The sequence below is a fragment of the Aedes aegypti genome, chromosome 2, assembly GCF_002204515.2.
Source record: "Aedes aegypti strain LVP_AGWG chromosome 2, AaegL5.0 Primary Assembly, whole genome shotgun sequence".
Classification (NCBI taxonomy): Eukaryota; Metazoa; Arthropoda; class Insecta; order Diptera; family Culicidae; genus Aedes; species Aedes aegypti.
The window spans coordinates 156,515,731-156,529,645 of record NC_035108.1 but is presented as its reverse complement, the minus strand read 5'-3'; the positions used below and the strand labels follow the sequence as shown (position 1 = coordinate 156,529,645).

Genomic DNA, 13,915 nt, shown 5'->3' with positions numbered 1-13,915 from the left:
AATATTTCCATCCGTCCATTCCTGGCATTGACTTTTGTATCGAAGCAGGTGACGTCATCGTTTGCTCTGAGCATGAGCAGTATCACCACCACAAATGTAGGCCCTCTCTAGTGGGAAACAAAAAGGCCGATCACCATCTAGAATTCAAATAGGATAATAATGGCCGCAATGACACATGAATTTATCACATTCCTATTTACAGATAGTTTACTTCGCATCTTTATGAACAAATTTCCACTGTATCTATTAATTTGTGGGTAGAAAAAAAATCAATTATTTTTATGTCTGCCGTCCTACCTCCAGGCAATGATTTTTTCCTCCATTATTTCTGGCAGCGCTGCGTAGTTTCTTTTATGTCGCCCGCTTCGCATCTCCGATTCCAACATGGCGGTCGAAAATTTCCGAATGTTCTGTGTTTTGTTTCCACGCCGTCCCGAATAAAAGTTATTTTCGGGGTGAAAAACTGTGTCTCGGTGCATATAAATGGTATCAAAAGTTAGGTGAAGTGGTGTGCTACAACGGAGAGTTGTTAGTTTTCTATGAAATATCAATTAAAGTGTTGAAAAATCAGTACACCGCATAGGCGTCACTTTTTTCTGGCTTTGTTGAAAAAGAAGAAGCTTCGCGTACAACTTTCTTTGCAATCGTTCGCATATTTGTGAGCGTCTCTGGTGGCTTTCGCTTGTAAATTCGTGCTCAAATATATTTTCAGGTGATGGACAATTATGGCACAATGAACAATTCGTACGGAAACATTGTGTACAGTGGTCAGATTAGTGAAATTACACAACTGCAAAACCAACCAGTGCAGTATCAATATCAGCAACAAGAGCAGCATCAGTACTTCGACGGATTAAAGGAAAATCAGTACCAGGGGCGGGAATCTATTATCGCCAATAACATCACGGCTCCAGCTCCTGGTCTTAACGTGGCAGAAGTTGCTTATCAAACTCCAGAACAAGGGTACCCTGTTGTAATGGAGCAACCGGAACCTGTGGCAAATAATGGTGGTCAAGTGGAGGAGACACTTGAAGAAAACCATCAACCTGAACAACCGGATGCACCGGCTGAACAGGAACAAGTAGCCGAAGCAAACGGGCAACAAGAAGAGCATCTAGAAGAAGAGCATTTAGAGGAAGAAAAGGAAGCACCTGAAGCAGTGAAAGCTGAGGTTGAAAATGCAGAGGGAGAAACTAAAGAAGATGATACTACGGACAAACCTTCCGAAGAAGGTACGAAAGAAGAGACTAAAGAGGAGGCAACTGAGGAAGTGAAGGATGAAACCGGTAAAGCTAAAGTTGTTCGTCGTAAGGATGGCGCTCCAGCAGATTTGGATATATGCCGAGTTTGTCAGTCAAAAGAGGAACTGGGTGATATATTCGAGTTCGAATCCGCCGTTAGAATTTGTGATTTGATTATGAAAATATGCACTAACGTTCGTATAGCTGAACGTGATCATCTGCCGCACAAGATCTGTAAAAGCTGCGTTGAAAAAGTCAGAATAGCGTACGATTTCAAGACAATCTGTGAAAAAACAGACAAGGAATTACGCCAAACGTTGAAGCGAAGCTACAAGTCCAGAAGGACCACTGATTTCGTTATTGTCAACTGCCCCATGTCGGATGAGGAAGATAATGACGAAGAACCGCAAGACGATGATGAATATAAAGTTTCCCAATCCGAAGTTGAATCTGAACCTGTTACATCGGACGATAGCTTTGCGCCTTCGCCCAAGAAAAAAAGAACCCCGAAGCGACGAGGACGCAGACCGAGAAGCGAACCTGTTGTCGTCGAACCACCGGTTAAACGACGAAGAGGACGGCAACCTGGATTTAGCCCTAAAGCTGCAGCAGCTGCAAAAGCAGCGTCAGCAAAGTCTGCATCCAAAGTTTCTATCGTTGAGGATACCCCGCGTCGTCGTGGTCGTCCACCGAAGAACAGCAGATCCCCTGGACTGGCCAATGTTGTCTACATTGAGGCACCTGATCCTAGCTCCTCGGATAGTGAGGATGACAAACCAATCAAGCCCCGAAAAACGCATGACTGCAACAAATGTGATGAAACCTTCAAAACCGGCGTTGAGCTTAAAGAGCATCTTCAAACACACAAGGGTGACCTGTTCCCCTGCACAAAGTGTGAAAAAACATTTAAATCGAAGGTCTACCTCTCGAACCACCTGGAACGGCACACACAGGATGAGAAGAAGCGCGAAGAAAAGCTAAAGGCAAAGGAGATGAAAAAGCAACAACAACGACTCAAGGAGATCCAGAAGCGCAAGGAACACGAAGAGCGGCTGAAGCGACAGAAGGCCCAGGCTGGCAGTGCTGAGAAGAAAAAAAAGGTCGAAGCATCACCGGTCGGTACCGGAAGGGATCTGTTCAAGTGCGTGGCTCCACTAACATCCACCTACTGGAGCGACAGCTTCTCGGATTAAGGCAATGGTCGGACTACGGATGTATGGCTATCGTGAGCGTTAGGCTATTGGAAGCGTGTGGTAAGTACACAACTTCTTTTGCCTAATACAATTAGCAAGAAACGGATTCCTTTTCTGTCAATGTATATTTGGTCACATCATAAAATGTTTCATATTTCGGTATTTTGGATTGATGTCTGTGTTTGAGAAAATAAGACCCAAACGCGATGCAAGCGGAACGGCAACGGGATGCGGAACTGGTTCGCCAGCATGAATCACATCGTCCTGGCTGAGCTGATAACGAACGAAAGTGAAACAAGTCTTAGTCGACAAGCATGCTATAGTTCATGCTAACGAACCGGTTCCGCTTTCCGTTGCCGTTCCGCTATCATTGCGTTTGGGCCTATACTGCCACCAGAATATTTAATCATGGAAACTCCTGCTCTAGTTTTTTGATGATTGGATAATTTGTAAAATGTTGATGTTTTTAAGTCCTATTCTATTGTGAAACTCTCGAGTTATATTTTTCAGATCCCTTTCAGGACGAAGAAGTACAATTGTGCTGGACATTTTTTTGAAACGGTTCGATTTATTTATTCAGGGCCCATTCACAAATTTCATAACACTAGAGGAGTGGGTGGGTGTTACAGCTCATATAAAAAACTCTAGACTGCTTTTCATAATGATATGAACTCCCATAATTTTTCGTATACAGGAACAGGTATACACTACCTGTCATAAATACGGACTCACTACAAAAAGTATTGCAATACACAGTCGAATATTGAATCACCCACAAAACAGTTTAGCACCCCCTCAAAACAGGTAAATTTACATTGCTATATGATATAGCCTATATCTCGGGATCCTTATGATCAGAGTCTATACACGAAGAGTTGCGCGAATAGTGAAACCAAATCTACCTATCGAACTGTCAAACCGTCTACCTACACGGAGCCGCAAATCAACCCAACTTTGACTTCTTTTGACGCAATTCGGCTCTTCCGTGGGAATTTGGGTTAACTGATATATACCTATCATTAGGTTGTTTCCATTTGACAGCGGCAAAACAAACAACTCAGTGCAAAAAAAATCTAACTAGCGTTAGCTTTCGAAGTCTCCGTGATGGGTTAAAACAACTTAATGTTAGGTAAACTCGAAAGAACCCAAATTTGGCTTATTCCATTGAACTTCGACGCTGGGTCGGTGCGTCTCTCTCTGTTTTTGACAACATTGCTGTTGCGAGAGAGGCAAAACAACCCAACCGTGGGTAAAAACTAAATGCAGTTTACCCAAATTTGAGTAAAAAGAACTTAATTTTTGGGTATTCTGATTTCTCCGTGTATCGAGCAGACCAGCAATACAGATAGACGTCTTTTTCGAAGACGAAGAAGAACAATCATTCAAAGTTGCGGTCTTCAGCAAAGTTGTTCAGCGGAACAAAGGACATTCGGTAGACAGACAGTTTGGTTCGCAATTTGGATGCTAAGTAGCGCTAGTGACCCTGTAAAGTTTAGGCGAAGTAGGCCGTCATTAAAATTTGTACTGGGCATCGATGATTGTGGCTAATTCGTCTCACAATTGCGAATTAAAGCAAATCACTCGGTTTTGCACTGGCATACGTTCTGCATGTAAGCGCAAGTAGTGATACTTTTCTGACTCAATATTACTTAAGATGACTGAGTTTTATCACTTTGAGATTACAAACTGCAAAATCAACATGGCTACCGAAACAGGCTACTTAGCCTTAATTACATGAAATGAAGTGAATTAGTAAAGATTTCCTCAAATATGAAGTAGCGTCAGGCGAGGCAAGATGAGCACCCTAAAGATAAGCGTGATTTAAGCCTACTTAAGGCTAATAGCCCGTCATTCGTTTTAGCAGCAATGATGACTCTACTGCTTGCAATTTCAAAGTGATAAAACTCAGTCTTGATAGTTTATTTTGGCTTGAAAAAGTATCACTGTACGCATCAATATGCATAAAGTATGCTGATACTTTTTCAGCTGTGTCAGTGCAAAACGAACTGATTTTCTTTGATTTGATTTGATCGTGAGATGAATTAGCAGCAATAATCAACGACGCGTACAAATTTCAATGACGGCCTTAAACATTTTTATTTTGGTAAAATTAGTAACCATTCTTATCTTTTACATCATTACTTTGGCTTCCAACCATTAAAAGTTTTAAAAGGTGATAAATAGTTTTCTGGAAGAAACTCTCGGAGGTGCTTCTTAAGGAAATCCCCGGAAGAATTTCTGGACCAAATTCACTGAGGAATTTCTATACGAAATGTCCGGAGTAATAGCTATTGACAATCCCCTGAGAAATTTCTGGAACAAATTTCCGGAGGAGTTTTTGGGAATATCGCCGGTGGAATCCTTGAAATCCCTGAATAAAGTCTAGAAGAAATTGCTGAAAAAAATCCCGGAGAAGTTCCTGGTTTAAATCCCAAGATTAATTCCTGAAGATGTCTCCGAAAAAATTCTATGGAAAAATCCCCGAAAGAATTTCTGGATAAAATCCTCAGAGGAATTTCTTAATGAACTTCTGGACAAAATCCCCAGAGAAAATCCTGGACCAATTCCCCGGAAGAATTGCTGTTGGAAATCCCATGAGAAATTCCTGGAAAAAATCCCAGCGGAGTTCTTGGGGGGAATCTCCGGAGGAATTCTTGGAAAAAATCTCCGAGGAATTTCTGGACGGCTCCACCGGAAATTCCATTCCAGCTCCACTGGAAGTTCCTCCGGAAATTTGTCATTGTTCCTCTAAGAATTGAATCGAAGTTTCTCCAGAAATCCTTAAGCAATTCCTCGGAAATCCTCCGGAGTTCCACTAGAAATCCTTCTGAAGTTATTTGGATAATTCCCCTAGATTTCCTCCGGGAAATCCTCCAGATATTCTCCAAGAAATCCGCCAAAGTTCCTCCGGGAATTTCTCACGGATTCCCTGGAATAATCCAGAAATTCCTTGCTTCCAAAAATTCCTCCGGAGTTCCTACAGCAATTCCTCTGGATTTCATCCAGCAATTGCTGCAAAGTTCTTCCATAACTTCCTCCGAAGTTATTTTGGATTTTCTTTATGAAGCTACTCTTATTTTTAGATATCCTCCAGAAATTCCTTCTTAGTTCCTCCGGGATATCCTTCGGAGCTCCACCGGTAATTCCCTCATATTTTCTTCATGGTTCCTCCAGCAATCCCTCGGAAGTTCCTCCAGTAATTTCTTCGTAGTTTCTCCAGAAAATTCTTCCGGGGTCTCTCCAGGAATTCATCTGGAGCTTCTCTGAATATTTCTTCAGACTTCCTCCGGGAAATACTCCCAGACTTCCTCCGGAAATCCTCCACAGTTTTTTATGGAGTCTCTTCAGCAATTCCTCCGAAGTTCATCCGGAGCCCTGCCGGTAATTCTTTCGAAGCTCTGCCGCAATTCTATCGAGGTTCATCCGGGAATTCCTTTGCAGTTCATTCAACTCCTTCACCAGAGTTTAGAGGTCCATTTTTGGCATAAATATGGACCAAAAAATGGACCACCGGTGAAGTTTCCCTAACACGTTGGAAAATAGTTTTATTTTTATCATCTGTCAAAAATACTCCGGGGCAAGATGGGCACGCCCATAAAAAGACAAAATTTACTAAAGAAAACTATTATTTTCCAATGCTTGTAATATCCAAAGATATTATCTTTAATTTCTTATGGTAGGGGTACCGGGGGCAATATGAACACCCGGGGCAGAATGGACATCCCCTGTATCTTTGCATATGCGAATAATTTTACACTTTAGAGGCAAAGAATATTTCAGGTGCCTGCCAAAAGAATAAATTATCCATTCAAATTGCAGAAAAATTGTTTAAAACATTGATTTTGAACCGAAAAATTGAGCAAGATATTATTGGGTTCGAAAATTATAACATCCACACCTAACCAAATAAGGTTTCAGAGACAAATGACTGCAAGTTGACCGAGAATATAGCTCTTGATTGAATCTTCAATTATTTATGCTATAAAAAAAATATAGTAGATATCTTTCTGCTACTTTAAGACATTGAAAAACTTATATGAAAATTTCTTATACTATTGGGGCAATATGGACACCGGGTGACAAAATAGAGCTGCCATTTTTAAACATAAAGAAATATATCTTCAAACACAAAATTATCCAAAAATATTTAGCATTTAATGCAATGATTATGATGCGAAGCCACAAATCGGTTGAAAATCGTCAATTTTAATTTTTTTTTGGATTAAAACCAACCTGGAGGCAATATTGGAAGCATCTCTACGAAAAATGTCGTAAACTGGTTTTAATCATGTTTTCAGTGTCACAATGACCTGTCACTATGGTTTCCTAAATATGTTCTTCATTTTTTGAGGTTCTGGGTATGATTGCTGGACAATTATCCTATAAACGTCAAGGTGTCCATACTGCCCCATGGGGGTGTCCACTTTGCCCCGGTAGCTTGATGGTGACTACCAAATATAAGCTTTTTTTAAACCTCTTTTTGGAAATAAAATATTTTTTTCCAAAATAATGCAACAATGTTCAACAAATGCTTTAGAACTCTTATAAGCATACTGCACATAAAAACAGTGTAATATTTATGTCTTTACAGTCAAAATTGACAAATTCCTTAGGGTGTCCAGTCCATACTGCCCGTGTCCCCCTATTTACCTCAAACTAACTTAATTTTTTAAGCTTTTATCTAAAAATAAATAACTTTCAATAAACTGCTAAGAGCTTATTTAAAAAAAAAAACGGTTAAATTCGTTGTTTGTTAATATATTTTTTAGAAAAATAGTTTTGTACAAAGCGAATACCGTAAGTCAAGCTCACAGCTAAATGTGGTTTTATAATATCCTACTTTTATTTAATTTTGAACATGGTGGCCATCTTCCCCTAATGGTGCAAACTTTTTAATACAATCAATACAGATGAAATATTTTTTTTTAAATTTAATAAAAGTTTCGCTCCAGATTATCTACTGAAGATTGTTGTTTTGGCCGTATAGTGCCAAAAACATAAATCTTATATGAAAGGGTAAATTTTTGGACTACTATGTATTTTTGAAAATATTCACGTTGTGTTGTTCATGTTTCAGATGGAATTTATGGCCGTCATATCTATTTAATGATATTCATCAGAACCCCAAAAAATATTGAATAACTTCGGTAAGAACGACACAAACAAGGGGTGCTCATTAGGGCGATTCAAAATTCAAAAATGTTTGAGAATCCAATCTCCCATATGTTCCTTACCATCCTTACCATAAAAATAGTGTTCTGAGAAATTTCCAGCTTTCTAAGTGGTGATTTAGAGGTGGCCCAAAGACAATGTAGGTTTATATGGAAATTACTATAGACAAATTTTGAGATATGTTCCAAACACGCTACTAATGTAACATTAGTACAAACTTATTATCCCAAAGTAAAAACTCATTCTTCAAACCATAAAAAAGAAATTTGCTGAATTGAGAAATTCAATCCGACGGATAGCAGAAGAGATATTCATGAGTTTGTTTATTATTATTTAGATCAATATGGGATTATACTCCTTGCAAACATGTACAAGAATCTCAAACAAAATTAGCTCAAAGGGAATTTGTTTCTTCGGCAACATCCTTCATTATGGTTAGAAGAATGAGTTTTCAATATGAGATGATAAGTTTCTACTTACATTACTGTACTAGCGTGTTTGGAACATTTCTCAAAATTTGTCTATAGTAATTTCCATATAAACCTACATTGTCTTTGGGCCACCTCTAAATCACCACTTAGAAAGCTGGAAATTTCTCAGAACACTATTTTTATGGTAAGGATGGTAAGAAGCATATGGGAGATTGGATTTTCAAACATTTTTGAAATTTGAATCGCCCTAGTGCTCATCTTGCCCCACCTTCCCTTAATTAATTGATAATGAAGTGAATCAGACCTGAATCAAACATGAACCATTTGAATAGCAAGTAATTTATACCGAATCAGGTGAATATAAAGTAATTCAGACCTGCATCACTTGAATATCCAGTGAATCCGACATGAATCACTGGAATATGATGTGAATCAATCCTAAATTACTTGAATTATGGAGGTAACCAATCCTGAATCATTTGAAAATGAAGTGAACCAGACATGAGTCATTTGAACATGGAGTGAATCTGTCATGATTTTTTTGGATTTGGAGAGAATCAAATCTGAGTTATTTGACTATGAAGTGAATCAAACCTGAAACATGAATATAAAGAGAATCATACACTAGGGTAAGAAGTGAATCAACATAAATCACGTAGATATAAAGTTAACCAATCCTGAATCACTTGTATATGAAGAGGTTCTGACTTTTGAATAATTTGAACATGATGTTATTCAGGCCTGAATCACCCGCACATGAAGTCAGTCATAGCTGAATCACTAGGATATGAATCAAAGGATATGGAACACTTTCTCACGTTCACTAGTGCCACCCAGCGGGAGAATAACGAATCACACTGTTTGCCGTCCGGAATTCTTTGACTGTCTGAATAAATCTGCTTAATTCTCGAATTTGCCATCAGCATGCTAACACAGAACTAGCTGAAAATTCACTATATAGGGTGCCGGTGCCATTAGTGGACTACCTAAGCTATACAAAATCATAACAAAATAACGAAAAGCCTTAACAGAGATCTTTTGGCGTCAACAGAAAGATTTCATCCTCTACTACGTATATGGGAAAAATATGAAAACAGTGATAAAACTATGTTTTTAACATAAAATCGCTTGAGCCACTATTAGTACACGTGTTCCAGTAGTTGCGCTAGTGCTCCAGTAGTAGACGTTCGGGAATGATATAAGGAATTTTGAACAAAATGATGAATTTTTGCATAGGTTTAACATTTTTCCCTCGGAACAGCAACTAATATCTTTCGAATGAAGCATACAGATCATCTCTAGCACTTTTCTTCATTTTTATATATCCATTTTAAAAACAGCTTCCATCCGTTGACCCACTACTAGACCACGACGGCACACACGACTTTTGGTGGCAAATCGACTAAACTAGAGGCGATCTATCCACCAAAAATAGCTCATGTTGTTTTTATCGAAAATGTACGTTTTTTCCATAGTCCAATCTACTGGTACATTACAACCATTGGTACCGGCACCCTAACATGTTCACTACCATCACCTACGAACTAAACTGTTTACCTTTCGAATTTCCTTCACTTTCTGAATAATATTGTCGAAGACTCGAACTCTCTACACGGTGGTTTGCGAATACCCTTTAAAGGGTAAAATTCACCCATTTCCGCTAGAAGTGCCTCTCCACATTTAATGAGTAAACACGGTTTACTCTTTAAAGAGTAAAAGCGGTTTCTGTCAATGGATGGGTATTTTTTTACCCCTTGTAAAGATGTCGAATGTTTTACAAAATGGGTAAAAATTTACCCTTTTTGTCAAAAATATTTTGTTGGGCGTTTCAGTATAATGCAAACAAGGGAATTTCATCGTGTAAATTAAAAATATCAATAATAAACATTAATATATTCCGTTTTTTTATAATCTACCTTTGGTACACATTTATTATTGTGATTGCTGCGTCCTGCTTTTTTTTCAAGTTCGTCATTTATTTTCGGTCGTAGATCTGGAAAAATGAAAGAAATTTGAAAAAAATAACATACAATTTCAATGTTTCTATATGAATATGGTATTCTCCAACAATATTGTACTTACTGGCGTCCTGGAAGATGATAATATTAATAATAATTTCAACGGATCAACAAGCGGCTCTTCCGCCAACTGATAGTGGTCATTGATTTTTCGATTTTAACTATTTTTTCACCCATTAATTAGTAAAAATTTACCCGTTTTTGCACTGTGTGCAAGTTTAAAAAAAGAGTATTTTTTTACCCTTTTCATGATTGTGAAATTGAATTAGAAATCCCTGGAGGCAGTGTTGTATTTGAACGCGTTCAGTTTGCGTTCCAGTTCAAATATTTGAACGAGGGATCAAGTACCGTGGTGAATCAATACTCGGACGCCTAAGGTTAATGAATGCTCGAACTCTATTTTTAACAAGTATTTTACGAATTTAATTGAAAAAAAAAATATGAAAACATCACGAAAAACATTGAAATAATCAAGCATGACTTGTCCTTAAATCCGGACAGCTATACGAGCGTTGGTTTTAAATCCGGACACTTATGCATCAAAATCCGGACACCTGTAACGTAACTTGAATTATCTTAATAAAATCCATAAAAAATGTATAACAATTAATTCTTATGCCACATTAATGATCATTCAATAAAAAAATGATGCGGGCGTTTGTTTTATGATGCAAATCGAAATGAAATTTCAGTAAGTACCATCAGTGCATCAGATTCCGCTCATTTAAGGGAAGTTATGGGTTCAAATGCTTATTATAAAATAACTATTGTGTCAATCAATACTATTTTTGTGTCACAATGTAGCTCCAACTATAGGTATTCGGCAGCAAAATACAAATAATTTGAAAAACATTAATAGAAAATTATTTAATTGCATTTGTTATTGCAGCTAAGTGTTCCTATTTCCGCTCACTGTAAACAGATTTCGTGACGAACTTACTGAAAAATGCAATTTTTCGAATTTCGTTGTTTATCCTGATATTTTTTATGGTCAAACCATAGCTACTACTGCAATAAAGAAGGCTGTATACTAAAATCGGCATTTCTTTAAAATTTTGTTCAATTTTGTGCATGAGCGGTTATTGGCACACACAAAAATACCTAGTAATCCAATAACCGCTCACGAGGCCTTGTGTTTTCAATATAAATAATTATTTTATCAGATGAAAATAATGTCAGACGACTTAATTTGAAAGTTGTTGTTATTGCTTGAATATTTCCGTACGAAAAAGGTTGGTTTTTGACACGAAAAATCAATATTTACACTAATGAGCGGAAATAGGGACATGAGCGGATACTGGTGCACTGATTACCTTTACTGGTTCAATTACCTTTACTGGTTCAGGACTCACACAGACACATTTTAATGGGGTACTTAGTGTTTAAAAAGTATCATAAAACATGTCACACTGTTTCTTTAGCACTTTTAATAACTCGTAACACTTTAATGATATTAGTTTCTGCTTTTCTATTTAATTTACTTTCCAAGTTTTAATTCACACGGGTGAAACACAGTGCTTTAGAGCAATGTCCGGATATAAAGTCACTTGTCTGCACTCCCGGACAGTGTCGTTTTTTCACCATTCATAGTACATTTTCACGTTGTATTACAAGTATAGTGCCTCAGAACATCAAATCATACGTTTTATTCACTGTTTTATATAAAACACTTCTAGAATCGTGAAATTTAATCGTATAATTGTTAATCAAACGTCGTGGGCATTCGTCGAAACTCTTTCTGTATTGACCCCCACTGCAAAGAAATCACGTCAAACTGAAGCAACATATTTGTTTTTATTTTTATCAATTATTATTCAATGCTAACTAGATTACTGACAGCTGACCAATAAAGCTGAAGGAAGGTGTTATGTATAAAATAATGCGAATAATTATTTAAATTCTACATTTAATTAATGATAATTATCAGAGGGTCCGGATATTGGTACCGTCCAGATTTTGATTCACCACGGTAGGCTTGAACATTGATCAGTCCAAAAAATTGAATCCATGGGAGCTGAAAAATGAACGCGGAAGGAAAATTGTTCCCAATGCTCTTACACAATACATTTCCATGCGAAAGTCATACAAAACATGCTAGGAAACCTTGATGATACCATCAATTTGGAATGATATGAATTCAACATAGTTTGATGTATTTTTTTCGTGTTTCAAGCTGCAGTGTGCATTCATAAGTGAACGGGGCGTTCTTGAGCATTGACAAAATTTTGCATGAGAGTTCAATGTTTACTGCGTTCCCGTTCAAAAAAGAACGCGTTTACTTTTTGCTCGCGTTCAGTTCAAAATGCATCACTGCCTGGAGGAATCCCTAGAAGTATCATTGAGAAATTCCTCCAGGGATATCTAAAGCTATTTCTCCAGGAATACTTCCGAAGACTATTACAGGAATTCCTTCAGGGATTGCTATAATAATTCCTTCTGGGAGTTCTCAACAATTTCGCTAGTAATTCATACAGGAATATCTCATCGAATTAATCCAAGGATACCTACTGGCGTTGGGGCCTTCCTTAGCCGAGTGGTTAGAGTCCCGGCTACAAAGCAAAGCCATTCGTAAGGTGTCTGGGTTCGATTCCCGGTCGATCCAGGATCTTTGCGTAATGGAAATTTCCTTGGAAATGGCAACGTTGGTAAAGAAAGCTCTCAGTTAATAACTGTGGAATTGCTCATAAGAACACTAAGCAGAGAAGCAGGCTTTGTCCCAGTGAGGACGTAAATGCCAAGAAGAAGACGAACCTACTGGTGTTATTCCAAGTATGTACTCAGAAATTTCTTCAGAACTTACTTCGAATTCATCTAGATATTCTCCAGAATTTCTGCTAGAAATTCCTTCAATTATTTTGGGTTTTTCCAGGAGTTCCTCCAATAATTACTTCAGGGAAGTAATCCTTTACACTGAGGCAAAATTATTTAGGTTTTCCACTTGGGATGGTACACAAATTATGTCACGCTACATTTCGATTTTTTTGACCCCCTCCCCCCTTTGTCACGTTTTTTGTATGAGTCCTTCGAAAATTTGCAAACAAAGGCTGCTTATCTTGTCCCGGATGACCATTTTGTTCTGTCTATTCCTCCATTTCAAGTTGTATACAGTACATACACTGAAGGAATCGCGTTTCTTGTATATTCATTATATTATTACCTATAGTACTTTATTTTCTAATTATTTTCTGTTTCTTTCCATCCTCAGAACATCCCGAAGAATGAATCAAAAAGTTCGAACCACGGTGCCATTGCGATCGTCTGCGAGTGATTAAAGTTTCGATTTCCGGTTCCATTTATTTTTGAATACATGTTCGACGCAAACATTTCGCGTGTGGAAAGACCTACCGTCTTTCGATTCGTTTGCGTGAACTGCTTTGAACGTGACACTTCTAATGGTGTGTAAATATCATACTGAATTATTTTAAACCTCCAGAGTAAAAAGAAACACTACTAATAAACACATATGTCTTAGAGAGCGAGAGCGAGAGGTACTGTTAGTGGTACTTTGAGCTTACAAAACAGTTAGAATAAGGTAGATTGAATGTAAGGTCATCATTTATTTGCTGCTATAACTGATATTGAGAGAAAACTGTCGTCACATTTTTAGTTAGGTTAACAGGTTGCACAGACATATTTTCCCACACGCTTTAGAACAATCAAAAATCTATCGAACACATCATGCTACGAAATTTATATCTACGATACAGCAAGTACTACAGCTGTAAAAGAAAACAAAATCAGAGCTGATTAGTTATTTTAGTGCAATGTTCACCAGAGGAGCAGAAACAAAATCATTTATTTGGATGAACAAATGGAACACATTCAGAATCGACTATTACCATCATGTTTTACGAGTATAG

The 13,915-nt window shown here is 37.7% G+C and overlaps 2 protein-coding genes across 5 annotated transcripts in view; both read left to right on the top strand.

The window, feature by feature from the left end:
- Nucleotides 1–13,855, top strand: part of LOC5570792 (titin homolog) — a 38,173-nt gene extending 24,318 nt beyond the window's left edge. For 2 of the 4 annotated variants that reach the window (XM_001653240.2, XM_021842902.1), the window contains exons 2-3: nucleotides 713–2,494; nucleotides 13,261–13,855. In XM_001653240.2, the coding sequence (XP_001653290.1) occupies nucleotides 716–2,434 (1,719 nt within the window). In that variant the 5' untranslated portion in view covers nucleotides 713–715 and the 3' untranslated portion in view covers nucleotides 2,435–2,494; nucleotides 13,261–13,855. Of the gene's footprint in view, nucleotides 1–360; nucleotides 501–712; nucleotides 2,495–13,260 lie in introns of those variants that run through there. The other 2 variants (XM_021842900.1, XM_021842901.1) reach the window with 2 other exon arrangements.
- The window catches only part of LOC23687733 (G-protein coupled receptor daf-37), a 511,826-nt gene that overhangs the window by 408,209 nt on the left and 89,702 nt on the right, over nucleotides 1–13,915 (top strand). The gene's annotated exons all lie outside the window — the stretch shown is intronic.